Source organism: Passer domesticus, chromosome 17, assembly GCF_036417665.1.
Source record: "Passer domesticus isolate bPasDom1 chromosome 17, bPasDom1.hap1, whole genome shotgun sequence".
In the NCBI taxonomy this organism is placed as follows: Eukaryota; Metazoa; Chordata; class Aves; order Passeriformes; family Passeridae; genus Passer; species Passer domesticus.
Window position 1 is genome coordinate 10,402,364 of NC_087490.1, and position 16,997 is coordinate 10,419,360.

A 16,997-nucleotide genomic window follows, 5' to 3' on the forward strand; every position below is an offset into this window, starting at 1 on the left:
CCTTAGCCAGTACTTTAATAATTAATAACACAACATATAAATTGCTTACGTTCATAAAGTTGCCATGGTTGTTCCCACAGTTCTCCCCTGAAAGCTCCCACTGATGCACTGCACCCTCCATGGTCCCCAAAGAGACCCCACCACACTCATGGGACCATGGAGTCCTCCCACTTTCTCCCAGTTCCACGGAGCAGGCACTGCCTCAGCTCATCTCCCCTGAATCCAGAGACCTCGAGGACTGGATTCAGCTCCTTCCACCACTGAGGGTTCTTCCAGCATCTGCAACTTGCTGGAGGTTGTGCTGAAGAAGAAGAGATGCACTGAAGGAGATGTGCTGTTCCATTCTCTTTATTCCCCAAACCAAGTCGTGCACCCCCAGCCAGGTCACTCCCAAGCAACTCTTCCCTGCTGCAGTTCTGACTCCTGCAGCCTCATGATCCAAGGGTGGACTTGGGCCTGTACTGAGCCAGGCCATAAAAGCACAAGCACAGGTAACACCAAACACCACTGGAATGGAGAAGCTCACAGGCTGCCCTCAGCACAGACTGGCAGGTTTGGGTCCCCATCTGAGGTTTCCCAGTGCTGCAGCTCCTGCCTCAGCTCTGGTTTGGAGAGTCCTGTCCTGTGACCCCTGGGGACCCTCAGCCAGACGTGGAGCTCAGGTCCAGGGGAAGTGCTGGGCTGGGATCTGCACTGTGGAGATGTTTTGCTCCAGGGAGCTGTGGGAGAGTGACACCAGAGCCCATGAGGGCACACAGGGGGCAATGTCCCAGAGCCTTCCAAATCCCTGGGGACCCAGTGCTGGGAAACAGCCACACTGGGGATCCCACAGCAGACAGGACAAACCACCCCCCGTGCTCACAGGCCCCACACTCAGTGGGGTCCCAGTGTTGCTCTTTTTGGGTCAGGGAAGCTTGAGCCTGAGGAATCTGCTCACCTTGGTGCCCTGATCCACGGCCTGTGCAGCCATCAGTGCCACGGCCTTGTCCTGGCACTTTGTGCCTGGGGAAGAGGATGAGACCCATGAGAGCTCTGGTGCTGCCCCTCGGACAGACAGCCACGGCTCTGAAGGACAAACTGAGCTTCCCTCTGCTCTCTGGAGAGGATCACCCCGAGAGCTTTGGGGTCAGTGTGGAGTCTGCTGGCTCCTGGTGTGGGACGAGGCAGGATCAGCTGAGATCCTGCCCTGCTGAGCCAGGAACACTCGGCCAAGGACACCTGGCTGCCAGGCTCCCAGGGATGAACCTTCCCCTGGCAGTGCCAGCTGGCAGGGGCAGCCTTGCCCTTGCCCTTGGCCGTGCCCAGCTCTGGCAGTTCCAGGTTGGGAATATTTGGCAGTGTAACAGTCCTCTGCATTATCTTGCTGTTGCAGGCAGCAAAACTCCTCCCCTGGCTTTCACAACACTCTCCCACAGCAAAGGCTGACAGTGCAGGGATGATGCCAAGGGAAAGAGCAGTGGGATGGATGTGGAGGTGACAGGGACGAGGGGGCTCTGTGGTGCCACACCCCAGGAGCAGCATCTGCACAAGCCCAAGGCGTGGAGTGGAGAGTGTGGCAATCCTGATGTTTGGAGGCTTGGCAAAGATGAGTGTTTCGAGGAAGGGCAAGGAGATCTGCTCATCTCAGCACCTCCAAATTCCCACAGCTGCTGCTTCCCTGCCCTTTCCACCTTCTCAGCAGATCAGCTGCCAAGTGCCCTGACACACTGGCATTTGCTGGTTTCTGCCAGAACACAAGGAAACACTTTGGAAGGGCACCTGGGTATTTTTTTGGCAGCTGAAAGGAGGTTAAGTAACCCACTAGAATTTGATAATGTCACTAGAATAATTAGGAATATAATCTTGGTAGCAGCCCAAGGGTGGGGCTGTTTGCTTCCACTCACACTGAATGGAAGCTGGGGAGGTGCAAGCAGCTCCCTGCCCCATCTGAGGGAGCTCCCAAGGGAGAGCCAGAGGGACAGAGAGAAGGGAATGAGCTCAGCCTTTCCCACAGGGAGGCAGGAGTGAGGCTTCCCTGGACAGGGAAAGGTAAGGAACAGCCATTTCTTCCTGGACTGGCAAGTGCTGAAAAGCCCAGCCCAGCCATGCTCTGGGCACAGCACGGATGGCAGGACCTGGGCAAGCAACCACAGCTGGGCTGGTGTTAATCTGCTCCTCCTGGAAGGGAGTGCCAGCTTCCAAAATCACTGTTTCCCTGGATATGAACTCAATATGAACCCAGCCCTTTTCCTCCAAACCCCTGGACTCCAGGAGTGCCAGATGTCTGACGTGATCAGGAGAGCCAGGACACTCGGAGGCCACAGTCCCCACCCTGGGGCAGGTGCAGCAAAGCAGCTCCAGCACAGATGTCTCACCTGCAGCTCTGGCAGAGGATGTGCAGTCCCTCTGGAGTGGGAATTTGGAAAGCCCCACTGGCTGCCCGTGTTTTCCATCTTGCAGCAAAGCCCCAGGGCCATCCCCAGGCTGCTGGGGGGGTTGCCCAGGGGGGCTCTGGGCACAGGAGCTGCCCAGGCCTGCCCAGGTGCTGTAACTCCTGCCCAGGACTGGCCCTTGCCCAGCCCAGGTGCTGGAATGTCTCACGAGCAGCTTTGTGGGGGGGAGGTTCTCAAACACACGGAATCCTTCTTTAATGGCAAAATCCCAAGCCAGCTCAGCCACAAACTCTGCGTCCTTGGGGCTGCTGTCACCTGGAGCTGGCCTCCCTGGGGACAAGAGAACAGGACACTTGTTTGGAAAAGCCTGTGTTAGGTTGTCACATCCCAAACAGCATCACCCGCCCTCCTCTGGGCCAGCCCAGCAGGACCCGGGGAAACTCCTCTCTAAGGATGTGAAAACAACATCAGATTTCATTCTGATAAAGGCTCCAAGGCCACACCTGATGTGTGCAGACAAAGAGCACTGAGAGCTCTCCCCACCTCCCTGTGAGTCCCTTGGCAAGGCTGGTGCTGAGCTGGAAGGTCTGAGAGCTCCATCTGTAGGACACAGCCCTGGGCTCCAGCTTTGGCCTCTGCTCAGTTCTCCCGGGAGAGGGAAGACCTCACAGCACAAAGAGCAGGCAGGAACAGGCCTGTGCTGGGGCAGGGAGGCAGCTCTGTGCCCCTGGCTGTGCCCTGCAGGGCTGTGCCCCTGGTGGGCTCCTCACCTGGCAGGGAGCCACGGTGACGTCCCTGCAGCGTCACGGCCAGGCGGAAAAAGGCAAAGGCCAGGTAGAAATTCCAGCTCTCCGGGGGCTGCACTCCCAGGTGGCCACAGTACATCTGGGAATACTCCTCTGCTGTGGGGATCCCCAGGTGCCCCAAGTCACACTGCCTCAAGCCTGGAGATGGGAAGAGGTAGCAGTGAGTCAGCTGCAGAGTCCCACGGGATGGTGTGAGTCCTGTGGCACAGCCAGGCCCCTCCATGGAGGCCCCTGCGCCCTCCAGGACCTGCACAGCTGCAGTGCTGCCTCTGTATGCAGCTCTGGGGCTTGGCACCAGCCCCTGCCCCAAAATGCACACGGGGCACTTCTCCTGGTTAGTTAGGGTGAAGCTGTGACTGATGGAACCTCTCTGTTTAACCCTGTATTTTTTTTTTAACAAGTGTATAACTTAGTGCACAAACCAGTCCTGATCTGCTTCACAACTTTCCCACCCAAAAGAGTTGTCCAGCTTCCCAGCTGGAGTGAGAGGGAACATAATGCAAAGCCAGAGCCCTTTCCAGCTGCACTGAGCCCCACTGCCAGCTGAGCTGCTTGGGCAGGAGCTGCTCTGTTCTGAGCTCTGGCTCCTCTGCCAAAGGTGACTGTGCCCCCTCTGTACCTCTGCGAGCACCAAAGTGGGCTGGCAGGAAGAAGCTCATACAGTTATTCGCCAAATCACACATGGGATCTCCCAGAGTGGCAAACTTCCAGCCCAGCACAGCAAGGACTTCTGGCCTGTCTGGGTGAAAGACCAGGTGGTCCATCCTGTATCAGAGGGAAAAAGAGATCAGAAAAGTCTCCAGAGGAGGAAAAATCCCAGTGCTCAGCAGTAGTAGGTGCTTTCAGTGCTCTTCACACTCTTCAATAATTGCTGAGTCCTTTGGAAGGCAGCACAAAGTGAAACATTAATTTCTGCAAGCAGAGGACGGAGGTTACTCAATATTGAACTCCCTGGTTAATAATGGACTAAACTGTGCTTTGGAGAATGAAACCAAGTTAGTCAGAGCCTCAGATCAGGCTGATTCTGAGTATTGCAGGAAGAGCTGATGATCCTCCAGTGTCAGAGCAGCATTTGCAGCTGCTGGATGAAGACACTCAATCTCATTCCCTGGGGATGCTGACCCTGACCCAAACCCAGCTTTTGGGCTGCTCTGAAGCTGCTGCCCCAGCCCAATCAGCACTTTTGGAGTTTGTGGGTCATTTTACACCCAGTCCTTGTTTGCTGCCTGGGATGTGCTCCAGGGCAGTACCTGAAATCACCATGCACCACTGTTGTCTTCTGGGATTCAGGAAAATGCAGAGGCAGCCACTGGATGAGCCTCTCCATTGCTGGGATCACCTGAGTTTCCACAGCTCGATACTGCTTCGTCCAGGTCTCAACCTGCTGCTGGATGTAATTTCCTGGAACACAGGAACAGAGGCTCCCAGGGAAAGGCACAAAGAGGCTTCAAAAGGGACACAGAAAAAGTCAAACAGCCAGGCAGATCTCAGTCCAGAACCCTGATTTAAGCTCCAAGATTTTAATTGCAATGTCCAAAGGTCTCATACTTTCTTAACTGGGCACTGGACTTAATATTCAGGTGGAAAAAATCCAATCCTGGACAAAAATGTAACTTCTCCACCAGCTCCAGGGAGCTGAGCTGTCTGCAGAGGGACTGGAGGGGGTGCTTGGGAGGTTTGGTCAGAGATGGCAGCAAAGAAGTTACTCCTGTACCCACAGTGGGCAGAGATGGCAACAAACATGGCAGGAAGCTCTGGGAGGTAGGAGAACTTTGGGAACTCACAGGAAACCTGGACTGGGAGAGCTCCTCACACCCTCCCACCACACCTGGGGACTCAGACTCTAGACTGCTCATCCTCACTTTCCCACCTGCCCCCAGTTTGGTCCATCCTGCCTATCCCTAGAAACACTGACACCCAGGAGAAGGGATCCAGAGGCTGCTCTCACCGTGCTCCCCGAGGTCCTGCAGCTTGGCAGCTCCGAGGTCCAGGCTGTGGATCCTGGCCAGGACGTTTGCCATGGCCCCGTAGCAGGCCCCGCGCCGGCGTGGCGGCACCGCGGGCAGGGACGCGGCGCGGTGGATGCGGCCAGCACAGTGCTCCAGCAGCAAGAAAGGAGTGCCAAGGATGCTGGGGAAGCAAACTGGGATGTGTGGGGCTGAGGTCAATCCTGCCACTACCCCCCAGATGTCACCTGCACCTTGAACGTGCCCCCCAGGCCTGGGTGGGCGGGTGAAGAGCAGCCCCAGCAGCACTTGGAGCCAGCTCAGGCTGCCTGTGGCCCGTGGCCAGGCCCAGCCCTGGCCCCTCCAGCCCCAGGCCCAGCTGCTCCCCTGCTCCCTGCAGTGCCCGTGGGCTGGGCTGTCGGGCTGCTCACAAACACCAGGAGCAGTGGGCACACATGGAGCTGCAGTGCAGACACTGAGTCCTGCAGCCAGCAGAGATCTGAGCAGGCTGCAGGCCTCAGGGCTGTCCTGTCACTGCTGTCACTGCGTCTGAGGTCTGGCAGTTGGAAAAATCCTTTCTTTATTACAAACCTGAGCACTCTGAGTCAGCAGGAAGCCCTACAATATTGCTTTATAAGTGCTTTTCAGAGAGAGCTTTTGGATTAATTGCTATAATAGGACATACTTAAACCAAACCAAATAAAAGTGATTCTGTCCTTTGAACTTCTAGAGGCTCCTCCAGCCCCACACTGCACAAATGTTCATTAGATCAGAGCACTTTGTGAGCTCTGGTTCCTTCTCTCTTCATCTTGGGGGAATCTCTCTGTGCTTGTTGCCAAGCACAGAGAGAAAGCTGAGGGACAGGATTACCTTCTGTCCTCGCAGAGAGCAAGCACAGGGGGCACAGGAACACCAGCCTCAGCCAGAGCCTTCAGGACCCTGCCAGGAGGGAGAGAGGTGCAAGGAATCAGCCCTGGAACTGCTGTGTTGGAGGCAGACACACCATATCACTGTGCTCAGCTTTAAATATACTAAAACCATGTGGCTGGGGGCAGGTGAAAGGAGCACACCCACATCTTCCCATGGCCCGGAGCCCCCAGACCTCTCCCACACTCTGGAAAACAAGGGCAGGTCATAAATGATCCTGCTCCTCTGGTGCTGAGGCAGCTCCTCTGGCACAGCAAACTGCAGCAGGACCCCCCTCACCTGTACTCCCGTGGGACAGAAGGGCCCGAGGGGCCATCGGGAGGCTCCTCCTCCTTCTTTAGCACCAGCAAACGACCTCCAAACTTCACCAAATAGCTCCGGGTGGGCTCCCCGTGGTCAAACTGCCGTAACTGCAGCGGGGCTGGGAGGTGGGAGCAGAGGGTCAGCACTTCTCCAGGCTTTCCATCCCCTTCCTGACCTGGGGCTGAGATCTCTCTCTGTGTCCCAAACCCCTGGGGAACAGGGGTAGCTCACAGCTGCCTCACAGGACAGGAATATTCCTGGCATCTCTGGCCACTTGTGCTCAACCCCTCCCAAAATGAGCAAGTCCTAAAATGTTGTTTCTTAATTCTAGGAAAGTGATGAATCACTGGAACTGGAATGGCTGTGCTGTTTGCTTGGAGATTACAAGCCTTTCCTTAATATTATTTTCCAGTTCCTATGTCATATGGCAAAAGCCAATAGCTCCAGAATATCCAGGTTTTCTGATGGAAGGGCCAAACCCACTGCAATACCTGTTGGGTGGGCACCAAGAACATCCTCAAGGTACTTTTGCAGACGATCCTTTGGGATTTCCATGCCCGGTCTCACTGAACGAGTATAGGGAACAAACCCTTGCAAAGGAAATCCCAGATGGGTTTCCAGCTCTTTGAGTGCTGCTTCTGGATCATCAACCTGAAACCAGGAGGGAGAGAGTAGCACTGGGTGACAGCTAGAAGACAAAATTTCCTGGGAAAGAAAGAGCCCTGCCTGGTTGGGATGCATTTATCTGTGAGTCCATCAGCACTGATGCAGTGATACACAGGAATTCATGGGTCATCCCCTGCCAACACAGAGCTTCCCACCTTTACTCTGCCCTGGAGAGACTGTGATGGTGGCACAGGCACTGTGAGCTCGGGCTGGGATAAGAGCTGGAATTCCCTGCGTGCAGTCCAGAGGAGTGGAGGTCACTCTTCCCACCAGTCCCACTCTTGCCCTTTTCCCAATGGTCCCCAAAGTAAAACCCCTGTGCTCACTGACCCCAAAGCCTGGGGGTCACCTGTCAGTCCCCAGCTGACTCATCCATGAGGCCTCAGAGTTTCTGGGAATTCATTAACTGCAACTCATTTTCTGCTGTGGTTGTCTGAACCATAGGGATGGGGCTGTTTCTCCAATAGGGAGCAGAGGAACGGGAATGAGGAGAGACTTCCCTGAGGTTACACAGGGTTTGGAGCCAAGAATGAAACAGCCCACAGCAGACTTTGCCAGTGATCCCTGCTTTAACCCCGCCACATCCTGCAGGGACACGCAAGGCTGGACCAAGAATCGGCCACTGCCACTTGGAAATCCTGAGCTGTTCAAAGCAAACAGCTTCTGGACCCCAAATCCATCCCCAGATCCCACCCTGGCTGTGCCACTTTGTACCTTCACAGTTTTCATGCCAAGCTGGGCTGCTGCCTCCAGGTTCTGGCTGCTGCTGTCCAGCAGGATGGATTCCTGGGGCTGGACACCCAGGCGCTCCAAGCACAGCTTGTAGATGCCAGGATTTGGCCTGGGCACCCCTTCCTGGTGTGATTCAACCACCTACAGCAACAGCAGATGGAATATGCATGAGCCTGTGTGACCACAAACATCTGGGCAGTGCTGCAAATGGAGATGGGAGGGTGGGAAAGAGACTGTCTAATTAACATGAGAAATGAAGGATGTGGAGCTGGCTAGGCTGTGCTTGCAGGGACTGTGTGGGTGCCAGCTGCTTTGGCCGTGGCTCCTCCGCTCAAATCAGCCAAACAGGATCAGCCAGTCCTTGGATGGAAGATATCCAAGGAGATGTCCCAATGTGGGAGACTCACTGGGTGTCCCAGACCAGCTGTTCAGTGCTGTGCAAGGAAGCCTTGGATGGCAGCACCTTCCACAGGCTCTGGAAAAGCAGCGTCCTGACCACTGCGCCCACCAGCCACCCCAAAGCCACCTCCACAGCAGCTGGGTTGACCATAACCATCCACCTAAAATCTGCATCAAAACAGCACTGACTCAGTGTCTGAACAGCCCCACTGCCCTCACAACCATGGACAATCCAAGCAGCCATTCTCCTGCTCTGTAACACTCCAGGAACAGCAATGAATCCACTGGATATATAAAGCCAACACTAATGGAAATCAACATTCAGTTATTTTTCCCCACTGATTGCTGTGCAGGGCTGTTGCTCCTGTTCCAGGAGCAGCACACACTGCAGAGGCCGTGGCTATTGGAGCCTTGAGGTTCATGTGTCGCCTAATCTGCAAATCTGTGTTACCTGTACAAGGGTGAAGTGTGCTGGGAAAGGAGACTCTGCTGGGAGAGGGATCTGTGCAGGGAGAGGAGACTCACCCAGGCCAGCATGTTGGGGTAGTGGGTTTTTGTAGCACAGGGGGTGCATGAACTCTTCAGAGAGTCCTTACTCTTTTAAAGCTTTTTTTTTTGTTTGTTTTTAAAAGCAGGCAGGGCACTGAATAATAATATTTATTTCTAGTCTGGTGTTCCAGCTTCCAAGTCCTCTGTCTCCATCTCTGCCTGTGCCTGTCACACAGAACTCGTGGCTGTGTGGGCACTTTGCAGTGGATTTGCAAATGCCACTCAGCCCCTCTCCAAGTGCCTGCAAGGAATTGTGTCAGGAAATGCTTTCCCAACCTGTTCCACTGATGTCAACCAAACTGTGCTGCTGCTCATCTGCTACCTGCACTTAAAGAATTTCGGCTGCTGCTTTCACAGGTGGAGGAGCAGAGCCCCAGCTGGGATCCATCCAGACTTACCACATCAAAGTGCTGCTGCTCCAGGGGCAGGAAGCTCTCTGCATCCCCCAGGCACAAGCTGTGGCTCAGCAGAGCTGTCTTGAGCCCTTCTGCCCGGATACACTGAGCTGCTTCTGCCATTATGGGGAGCTGTTTTCTCATCTCCTTTCGGATTAAATCCCGGAGAAAGGCGTGCACTGGAACACGGACATTTGCCTGAGGAACAGAGAAAGCCCAAGAGTGATGATGGGCCAGAAATAGGGTGAAAATAAGAGTGGTTGGGTGGGTAGGTTGCCTGATCATCTTATCTTCTGTCCTGCTTCCTCTGGCAGCAGGAGGCAGGCAGGGAATCTCAGCTAAATCGCTTTGCCCAAATAAACAAATGTTCTCACATTCCTAATTCTACAGCAGAGATAAAGGGGAGATTCTGGGAAAGGGAAATCACTGGGACTGTGCCTGCCATGGGATCAAGGCAGGTTAGAGACAGACACTGACAGCTCAGCAGGCAGGAAAGGAATTTGCATATGAATGTGAGGTGTTTAAAAAGGACTTTATTCCAGTAGGAAATTAAGGCAAATTCATCTGCCTGCCCTGCCCAGGCACCAGGATAATGGTGGAAATCTGCCCTGCTCCGACAGCAGTGCTTCCTAGATGGAAAATCCAGACCCTTCAACCACAGAATTTCTTTTTACAGCTCCTCTTTCCTCACTGGACCTGTTTCCATGCAGCCAGGAAGCACAAGGAGAGCAGGGGGGAGTTGGCTTACAATGTCAAAGCACTGCTGTCCCAATTCCTGCAGGAACTCCACAGCTGTCAGCTCTCCTCTGGAGTACTGCAGAGAGAGGCTGCTCTCCCCTCCAGACAGCGCAGCTTGCTGGATGGTGCCAGCTGGAACGCAGCTCCGGGCCTCCCAGCCTGCATGCAGAACAGCAGGAAGGCAGGGAAGGGCATCAGCAGACTGGGAAATCAGCTGGGAGTCCCTGTGGGGCTGTGAGAGTGATGGGCTGCACTGGGGACACTGGCACAGCACAGAGGGAAGAGTTTGGGCATTCCAGGAGCACTCAGCCCTGTTTTCAGTGTGAGTTCCTAAAGCTGCTGGGGGACTGCACCAGCCTTGGGTGGCATCAGGTGGTGGCACTACAGGACAGTTTTGTCACCAGGGGGGTGCAGGGTGGTCACTGTCACCTCTGTGACTTTTGATGGCACAACAGGTCCCACCATCACAAGTTCTTGGGTGTCTCACCAGAGCCAGCTGAAAGAGGCACCTGAAATTTATCTTCCCTCCATGCACAGGAACAACAGCAGCTCTGGTGACCAAGGACCCAACCAAGAGAAGGGCTGCAGCTGTGCCAGGGCTCAGTTGGGCTGAATTATCAGGGAAGGTTCTTGCCCCAGAGGGTGCTGGCACTGCCCAGGCTCCCTGGGGAACGGGCACGGACCTGAGGCTGCCAGAGCTCTGGCACTGCTCTCAGGGACAGGGTGAGGATTGCTGGGTGCCTGTGCAGGGCCAGGAATGGATGACGATCCCCTGGGCCCCTCCCAGCTCAGGACATCCTGTGGGATCAGGAGTGGGAATACACACCTGTGGCTGTGCTGTGAGGGGCTGGCAGCAGCACCCCGCTCTCCTCGAAGACCACAGCTTTGTAAGAGACCCCCCTGGGCTGCTGCTGGGCCAGCGGGAGCCGCCGGACCCCGGCACACAGAAGGGTCTGGGCACGGGCAGCGCCGCTCAGGGACATGCTGGAGCCACGGCAGGGCCAGGGAAACTCACACCTCAGCCAGGGAGAGGCTGGAGCTGCACAGCTACGGGGGAAGTGTTCATTATGCACACAGAGTCATGGAATTGTTATGCTGTTTGATTGTTATCCAATCCACTCCCAGGGCCACCCGGGCTCGTGCTCTGAACGCTTCCAGGGAGGGTGGCTCCATCCCAGCCACACCAGGGACCCCCAAGTGGGGTTTAATACACACACCCCTTCAGGTGCTGAGGACAATGGGATAACTCATCACTGACACACACTAATTACTGCTCACAATCAGTGATTGCAGCCACGTGAGGGTCACCTCTGCTCCCAGGGAACATGGGACACAACAAAGTGAAACGGCCTCGAGGTGTGCAAGGGGAGGTTCAGGAGGCATTCCCTCATGGAAAAGGTGGTCAGGGATTGGAACTGCCCAGGGAAGTTTGGAGTCCCCATCCCTGGAGGTGTCCAAGGAAGGCCTGGAGGTGGCACTGGGTGCTCTGTGTTGGTGACAAGGTGGGGATGGGTCAGCGGCTGGATTCCATGATCCCGGGGGTCTCCCCCTCAGATACCATGGATCCCTCACACCTCCCTGCCCGATGATCCCGGGGCTCTCTCCCCTCAGGGATCCCTCACATGTCCCCTGTGGGGGATCCCGGGGCTCTCTCCCCTCAGGGATCCCCTCACAGCTCCCCTGTGGAGGATCCCGGGGCTCTCTCCCCTCAGGGATCCCCTCACAGCTCCCCTGTGGAGGATCCCGGGGCTCTCTCCCCTCAGGGATCCCCTCACAGCTCCCCTGTGGATGATCCCGGGGCTCTCTCCCCTCAGGGATCCCTCACAGCTCCCCTGTGGGGGATCCCGGGGCTCTCTCCCCTCAGGGATCCCCTCACAGCTCCCGCCCCGCCCGCAGCGGGCAAGGCTCCCGCTCTCGCGAGAACGTACCCCGAGCTCTCGCGAGAAGCAGCGGCCGCCCCTCGCAGCCCCCCGCGCGCTGCCGCCGCAGCCGCCGCCGCCGCCCGCTGCGTCAGCGCGGTGACGTCACGGGTCAGAGGGGAAAGGTGCGGGAGGCGGAAGCGGCGCCGCTCCCGTCCCGTCCCGGTCCGGTCCGGTCCCGGCGGCCCCGCGGAGCCCATGAGCGTGTCGCTGGTCGTGATCCGGCTGGAGCTGGCCGGGACTTCCCCGCTGCCCGCGGGCTTCGCCTACAGCGCGGCCGGTGGGTTCCCCCGGCGGGGGCACGGGCGGGGCAGCGCGGCCGGGCCCGCTCCGCACCGCGCAGCTGCCGCCGGGGCCGCCCCGGTGCCGCCCCGGTGCCGTCCCGGTGCCGCCCCGGTGCCGTCCCGGTGCCGCCCCGGTGCCGCCCCGGTGCCGCCGCTCCCGCGGCTCCGCGGCCCGGCCCAACGCCCGCTTTGTCCCCGCAGCTCCGGACATGGCAGCGGAGAGCACCGGCGCGGCCCCCGCCGCCCTGCCCGCCTGCCTGCAGGGGAAGGGCCCCGGGGAGCGGGCGGCCATCCTGCACCAGCACCTGGGCCGCCGCGAGATGACCGACGTGATCATCGAGACCATCCAGCCGCGGGCAGGTACCGGCCGCGGGCACCGCGCCGCGCTGGGGCCGGGGCTGGGGGCGTGCGGGGCCGGGGGGGCTCTGCGGGGCGGGGAGCGAGCGGAGGAGTTCAGGGATGGGGGGCAGAGCCGGGGGTTCCCGGGGGGACAGAGCCGGGGGTTCCCCCTGGGCACTGCCCACTGACCCCATCCCCAATCCGCAGCCCTGGGACAGGGACAGACCCAGGGAGCGGCTGGAGCTGTGTCAGGGTGGGTTTAGATCAGGAAAAGGTTCTCCCCCTGATCTCCCCCTGAGGGTGCTGGGCACTGCCCAGGGAATGGGCACAGCCCCAAGGCTGCCACAGCTCCGGGAGAGGCTGGACAGAGCTCCCAAACTGGGATTTGGTGGCTCTGTAGGGCTGCACTGGGTGATCCTGGTGCTCCCTTCCCCTCAGTAAAGGGGAAACTTTGCCCTTGTGAAAGATGAAGCACAAGCTGCCATGGAGGGAAGAAAATCCTCGGAGGCTGCATCAGCTGAGGACACGAGCAAACAGGAGGATCAAAGCAAGGAGTGTGAGGCTGCCCCAGACTCGCCTTCCAAGCAGCTCCCAGACCAGATTTCCTTCTTCAGCGGGAACCCCTCGGTGGAAATCGTTCATGGAATTATGCACCTGTACAAAACAAAGTAAGAACTCCTCATTCGTGGTAGCTCGGGTGGCAGTGGGAGGGTGAGCTGGCCACCCTGGGGCTGTGGCTCCTGGCTGGGGACAAACAGGAAGGGTGACAAGCTCCTGGGAATGCAGAGAGTGGCTGCTGTTGATGGGGGAGCCTGGGGCTGTGGGTGGCACCTGTGACAGCTGTGTGTGACACTGGGGGTGCTGAGGGCTTGTGAGAGTGTAAGACAAACACAGAGTCAAAAAAAAAACAAAACCAAAACCAAACAAACAAAAAAACCCCATTTGAAAGCAGCTTTCCAAGGAATCCCACAATTCAGTAGTGATCTCTGGGGTCTTGGTGACAGGCCTGGGAGCTGTGTGAGGCAGGAGGTCTCATCCTGTATTCCAGGGGTGCCAATTCCACACCACTCCCCTATAATTGTGTGAGAACTCCCATTTCAGACCTTCCTGAAAGAAAGGAGACCAGGAGCCACCAAATGGGCATTGGCAACAGTAACAAACATTGCTCAGCTGTTCTAGGGATAGTGCTGCACATCTGGGGCTTGCCAACTCCAGCTGTTTTTATAGAAAAAACAGGTGCCAAACAATCCCACTGTTCTTGGAGCTCCCAGGTTCACCCTGGCGTGAATGTTTGTGGTCACTCACCGATGACAAAAGAGGGTTAATAAAGTCTGACAGCAGAGCTGCTGTGAGTGTGTGGCTGGAGCTGTGTGTCCCAGCTGTGCCCAGCTGTGTCCCTGCTGTGTCCCCAGCAAGATGACCTCCCTGAAGGAGGACGTGCGGCGCAGTGCCATGCTCTGCATCCTCACCGTCCCCGCCACCATGACCAGCCACGACCTCATGAAGTTTGTGGCCTCCTTCTACGAGGTGATTGAGCACATGAAGATCATCAGGGACTCCACCCCAAACCAGTACATGGTGCTCATCAAGTTCAGCTCCCAGGTAAGGTGCTCCCAGCATTGCTTGGCTGCAGGAATGTCACACAGATCTGGTGGCTTCACTGGGCAGCCCTGAGCCAGGGTTGTACTCACTCATGGAGAAACAGCCCTGTCCTCCTTCCCAGAGAATTCCTGGGGCTGCTGAGGTGAGTCCCACACCTGCAAGCAGTGGATGCCGTGTTCTGGCTGTCCTGTTGGATGGATATTTTTGGCAGGATATTTTTCACAAATTAATCAATTTTCAGAGTTCTCTGCTGTCTCTCAGCTTACTCAGAGTCTTGTGCTGTGCTGAACAGAAAAAACCCAGCCAGGGGAGCTCCCTTTGTTTTAAGAAAGACTTTTCCTGCTCTTCTGAGGAGCTGGGTGATTTCCACTGCCAGCCCCCAGTCTGAGAGCCTGGGGGTGAATTGGTACCCAGATAACACAGTTTGCTCCCTTGGCCTGGGCACCTTTAAATTCCCCCCTAATTCTTGTGTGGACCCTTTCACTTGGACATTCTCTTCTCCCAGCTGCACATGATTTATTTTGGGGTTCAGGGAGAGGTTTCCCCCAGCTGTGAATTCTGCCTGAGAGATTTCCCCAAGCCCTTTGTGCAGATGGAGGATTTGTGTGAGTTTTATGCTAATTGCAGTAGTCACAAAGATGGTTTTATATCTCTTGTTGCATTAAATTACTCAGGCAAATATTTAGTGCTAACCAGCCTTGCAGCAAATCCCTAAACTTTTGCTCAGTTCACCCTGAAATTCCTGTTTCTCAGGCAATTCCCTGAAGCTCTGTTGACCCCTAATGGCTGTGCCTGCAGGTGGCAAAACAAATCTCCAGGTTCTTGATGCTCCTGCCTGGAATCACCAGGAGAGTGACAGTGTGGCATTCAGCTGATTGGTGGTTGTGGAGAAAGGGTCTGGGGACATCCTGAGGGAAAAGGGATGATGGACTTGGCAGGGTTTGGGTGGGTTTTCCCTCTTTTGCCCTGGAAGGTGCCTGGGCTGTGAGTGCTGAATGGATTCTCTCCCACAGTTAAACTGTTGCTCCTGTCTTTGACAGCAGCCTCTTACATTTTTGCAGAGACCAAATTTGCTTTGCAAATGCACTGAAATTGCCAGCAAAGGGTAAAACAGGTGCAGAAGGGGAATCCCCAGTGCCTGCTGAATGCTCCAGTGTCAGCATGGTGTCCCTGCCCTGAACCTCACTCGTGTCTTGCAGAGCTGATGCCAAACCCAGCACCAAAATGCAGTGCTTGGAGCTGGCTGAGCCCCACTGTGGTGTTGAAGGGAGGATATGGGAGGTTTCTCCTCCTCTCCCTTGGGTGGATCAGCTGGGGTTGTTGTGTTTGTGACCAGTTTGCCCTGCTCTGTGCCCAGGCTGATGCAGACAGTTTCTACATGGCCTGCAATGGCCGCCAGTTCAACTCCATCGAGGAGGACGTTTGCCAGCTCGTCTATGTGGAGAGGGCTGAAGTCTTCAAGTCAGAAGATGTAAGTTTGGTTTGGTCTTTTTCTCTGCACTTCAGAAGGTTTTAACAGGATTTTTTTCCACAATAAACACCAAAAATGCCTTAATACATCATCGCCACCTCCATTTCCCATTCCACAGGTCCTTGGAAGAGTTTGTGTGATGACTCCATGGACTTTATCCCTCAGCTGTGACCTAAACCTGCCTTGGGTTGTAATTTAGGGAATCCACAGAGCACAGTGGGGCTGGTTGCAGGTTCAGCCCCTTCACTGAGCCCTGGCTGTGGCCCTTTGAATGTTGGGGATCACTTTCTTACCTTTGCAATAAATTCCCAACCACTGTGCAGCCTCACAGCGTTCCTGTGTCATGGTTTGACCCCTGGTGCCAGCAGTGCTGGGAAACTGGAGCTGATTGCTGGTGCTGGGAAGGTGCTGAGCAGTTTCTCTGTGCTTGGTGCTTGCAGGGGGCCAGCCTGCCCGTGATGGACCTGACAGAGCTGCCCAAGTGCACCGTGTGCCTGGAGAGGATGGATGAGTCTGTGAACGGGATCCTCACCACTCTGTGCAACCACAGCTTCCACAGCCAGTGCCTGCAGCGCTGGGAGGACACCACGTGAGAGCCTGGCCTTTATTTCCACCTCTGAGGCCCTGCCTGGAGTGCTGGGGGTTGTGCTGACAAAGCTCTGCTGGTCACTGTGGGGGCAGGAATTACTGCAAGTCCTAATGCTCCGTTTTTCCCATTAAGGGGCTCCCAGAGAAAAATCTCTCTGCCAGAAGTAATTGAACAGTGATTCCCAGGGGCCTCTCTGCTGAGACAGGGAGGGAGCTGTAGAGGAATGCTGATTCTCTCAAAATACTCCAGGAGAAAAGTGCTGGGCTGAACAGGCCTGGCTGCACACACAGCCCTGGCACTGCAGGTGGATCTGCTCCTGCCTGGAGCTGAGGGCCCTGCAGCCTTCTCTCCTTCCTGGCTGCTGGGAGGGGAGGAGGAGGAGGTGAGGAAGAGCAGGTGTGCAGGGGCACACTGGGAAGAGGAAGAAGGGATGATGACAAGATGGCTCAGTAGGTCAGGCAGGGGAGGCTCCTGTTGTTCCAGGTGAGTGGTGGGAGGCTGTGTCCCTGGCACAGGGGGACCCTCCATGGCACTGGGCAGGCTGGGGGTTGGACCTGTGTCTGTCCTTAAAGCAGCTGTCCTTGCTGCCACTGACCCTTTCCTCTTGGTGCTCCCAGCTTCCCAAATCCCTGTGGAGTGGGATTTTGGTGTGCCTGGAGCCCCCAGGTGCTGCTGGGTGTGTTTGCCATTCCTCTGGACACTGCTGGTTTGCTGCACCTCGGGCAGGCACAGACACTGCAGCAGGGGGCTGCAGATCCTCCCTGTGGCTGCTCCATCCCTGCTATCCCAGTTCCTGGGTTCTCTGATGGAATGTGAGGCACATTGTAGCTCCCTGTGATCTATCACTCCCAAGCCAGAGCAACAGAACTCAGTGAGATTAATCAGGTTTGGAGCTGGGCAGGCTGAAGGGCTGCTTTGCTCCATAAATCCAAGCCAGTGGAAATCTGGGGCAGTGGAGCA

The 16,997-nt window shown here is 56.4% G+C and overlaps 2 protein-coding genes across 4 annotated transcripts in view; one reads left to right on the plus strand and one right to left on the minus strand.

Moving 5' to 3' along the window:
• On the minus strand, nucleotides 1-11,952 carry ACAD10 (acyl-CoA dehydrogenase family member 10). 2 transcript variants are annotated; one of them, XM_064392366.1, is made up of 15 exons: nucleotides 11,762-11,952; nucleotides 10,660-10,880; nucleotides 9,844-9,992; nucleotides 9,099-9,293; nucleotides 7,735-7,893; nucleotides 6,846-7,005; nucleotides 6,331-6,472; nucleotides 5,995-6,063; nucleotides 5,127-5,308; nucleotides 4,429-4,579; nucleotides 3,798-3,943; nucleotides 3,143-3,316; nucleotides 2,355-2,702; nucleotides 938-1,002; nucleotides 1-719 (listed from the first exon to the last, which is right to left on the minus strand). In XM_064392366.1, exons 1-15 carry the CDS (start codon nucleotides 11,950-11,952, stop codon nucleotides 642-644), a joined length of 2,430 nt encoding a protein of 809 aa, XP_064248436.1. In that variant the 3' UTR covers nucleotides 1-641. The 2 variants fall into 2 exon arrangements, with proteins under 2 accessions (XP_064248436.1, XP_064248437.1); XM_064392367.1 differs by having other exon boundaries at nucleotides 3-301.
• The window catches only part of BRAP (BRCA1 associated protein), a 13,824-nt gene continuing 8,718 nt past the window's right edge, over nucleotides 11,892-16,997 (plus strand). For both annotated transcript variants that reach the window (XM_064392368.1, XM_064392369.1), the window contains exons 1-6: nucleotides 11,892-12,032; nucleotides 12,238-12,396; nucleotides 12,842-13,043; nucleotides 13,788-13,977; nucleotides 15,335-15,448; nucleotides 15,889-16,037. In XM_064392368.1, the coding sequence (XP_064248438.1) occupies nucleotides 11,951-12,032; nucleotides 12,238-12,396; nucleotides 12,842-13,043; nucleotides 13,788-13,977; nucleotides 15,335-15,448; nucleotides 15,889-16,037 (896 nt within the window). In that variant the 5' untranslated portion in view covers nucleotides 11,892-11,950. The remainder of the gene's footprint in view (nucleotides 12,033-12,237; nucleotides 12,397-12,841; nucleotides 13,044-13,787; nucleotides 13,978-15,334; nucleotides 15,449-15,888; nucleotides 16,038-16,997) is intronic.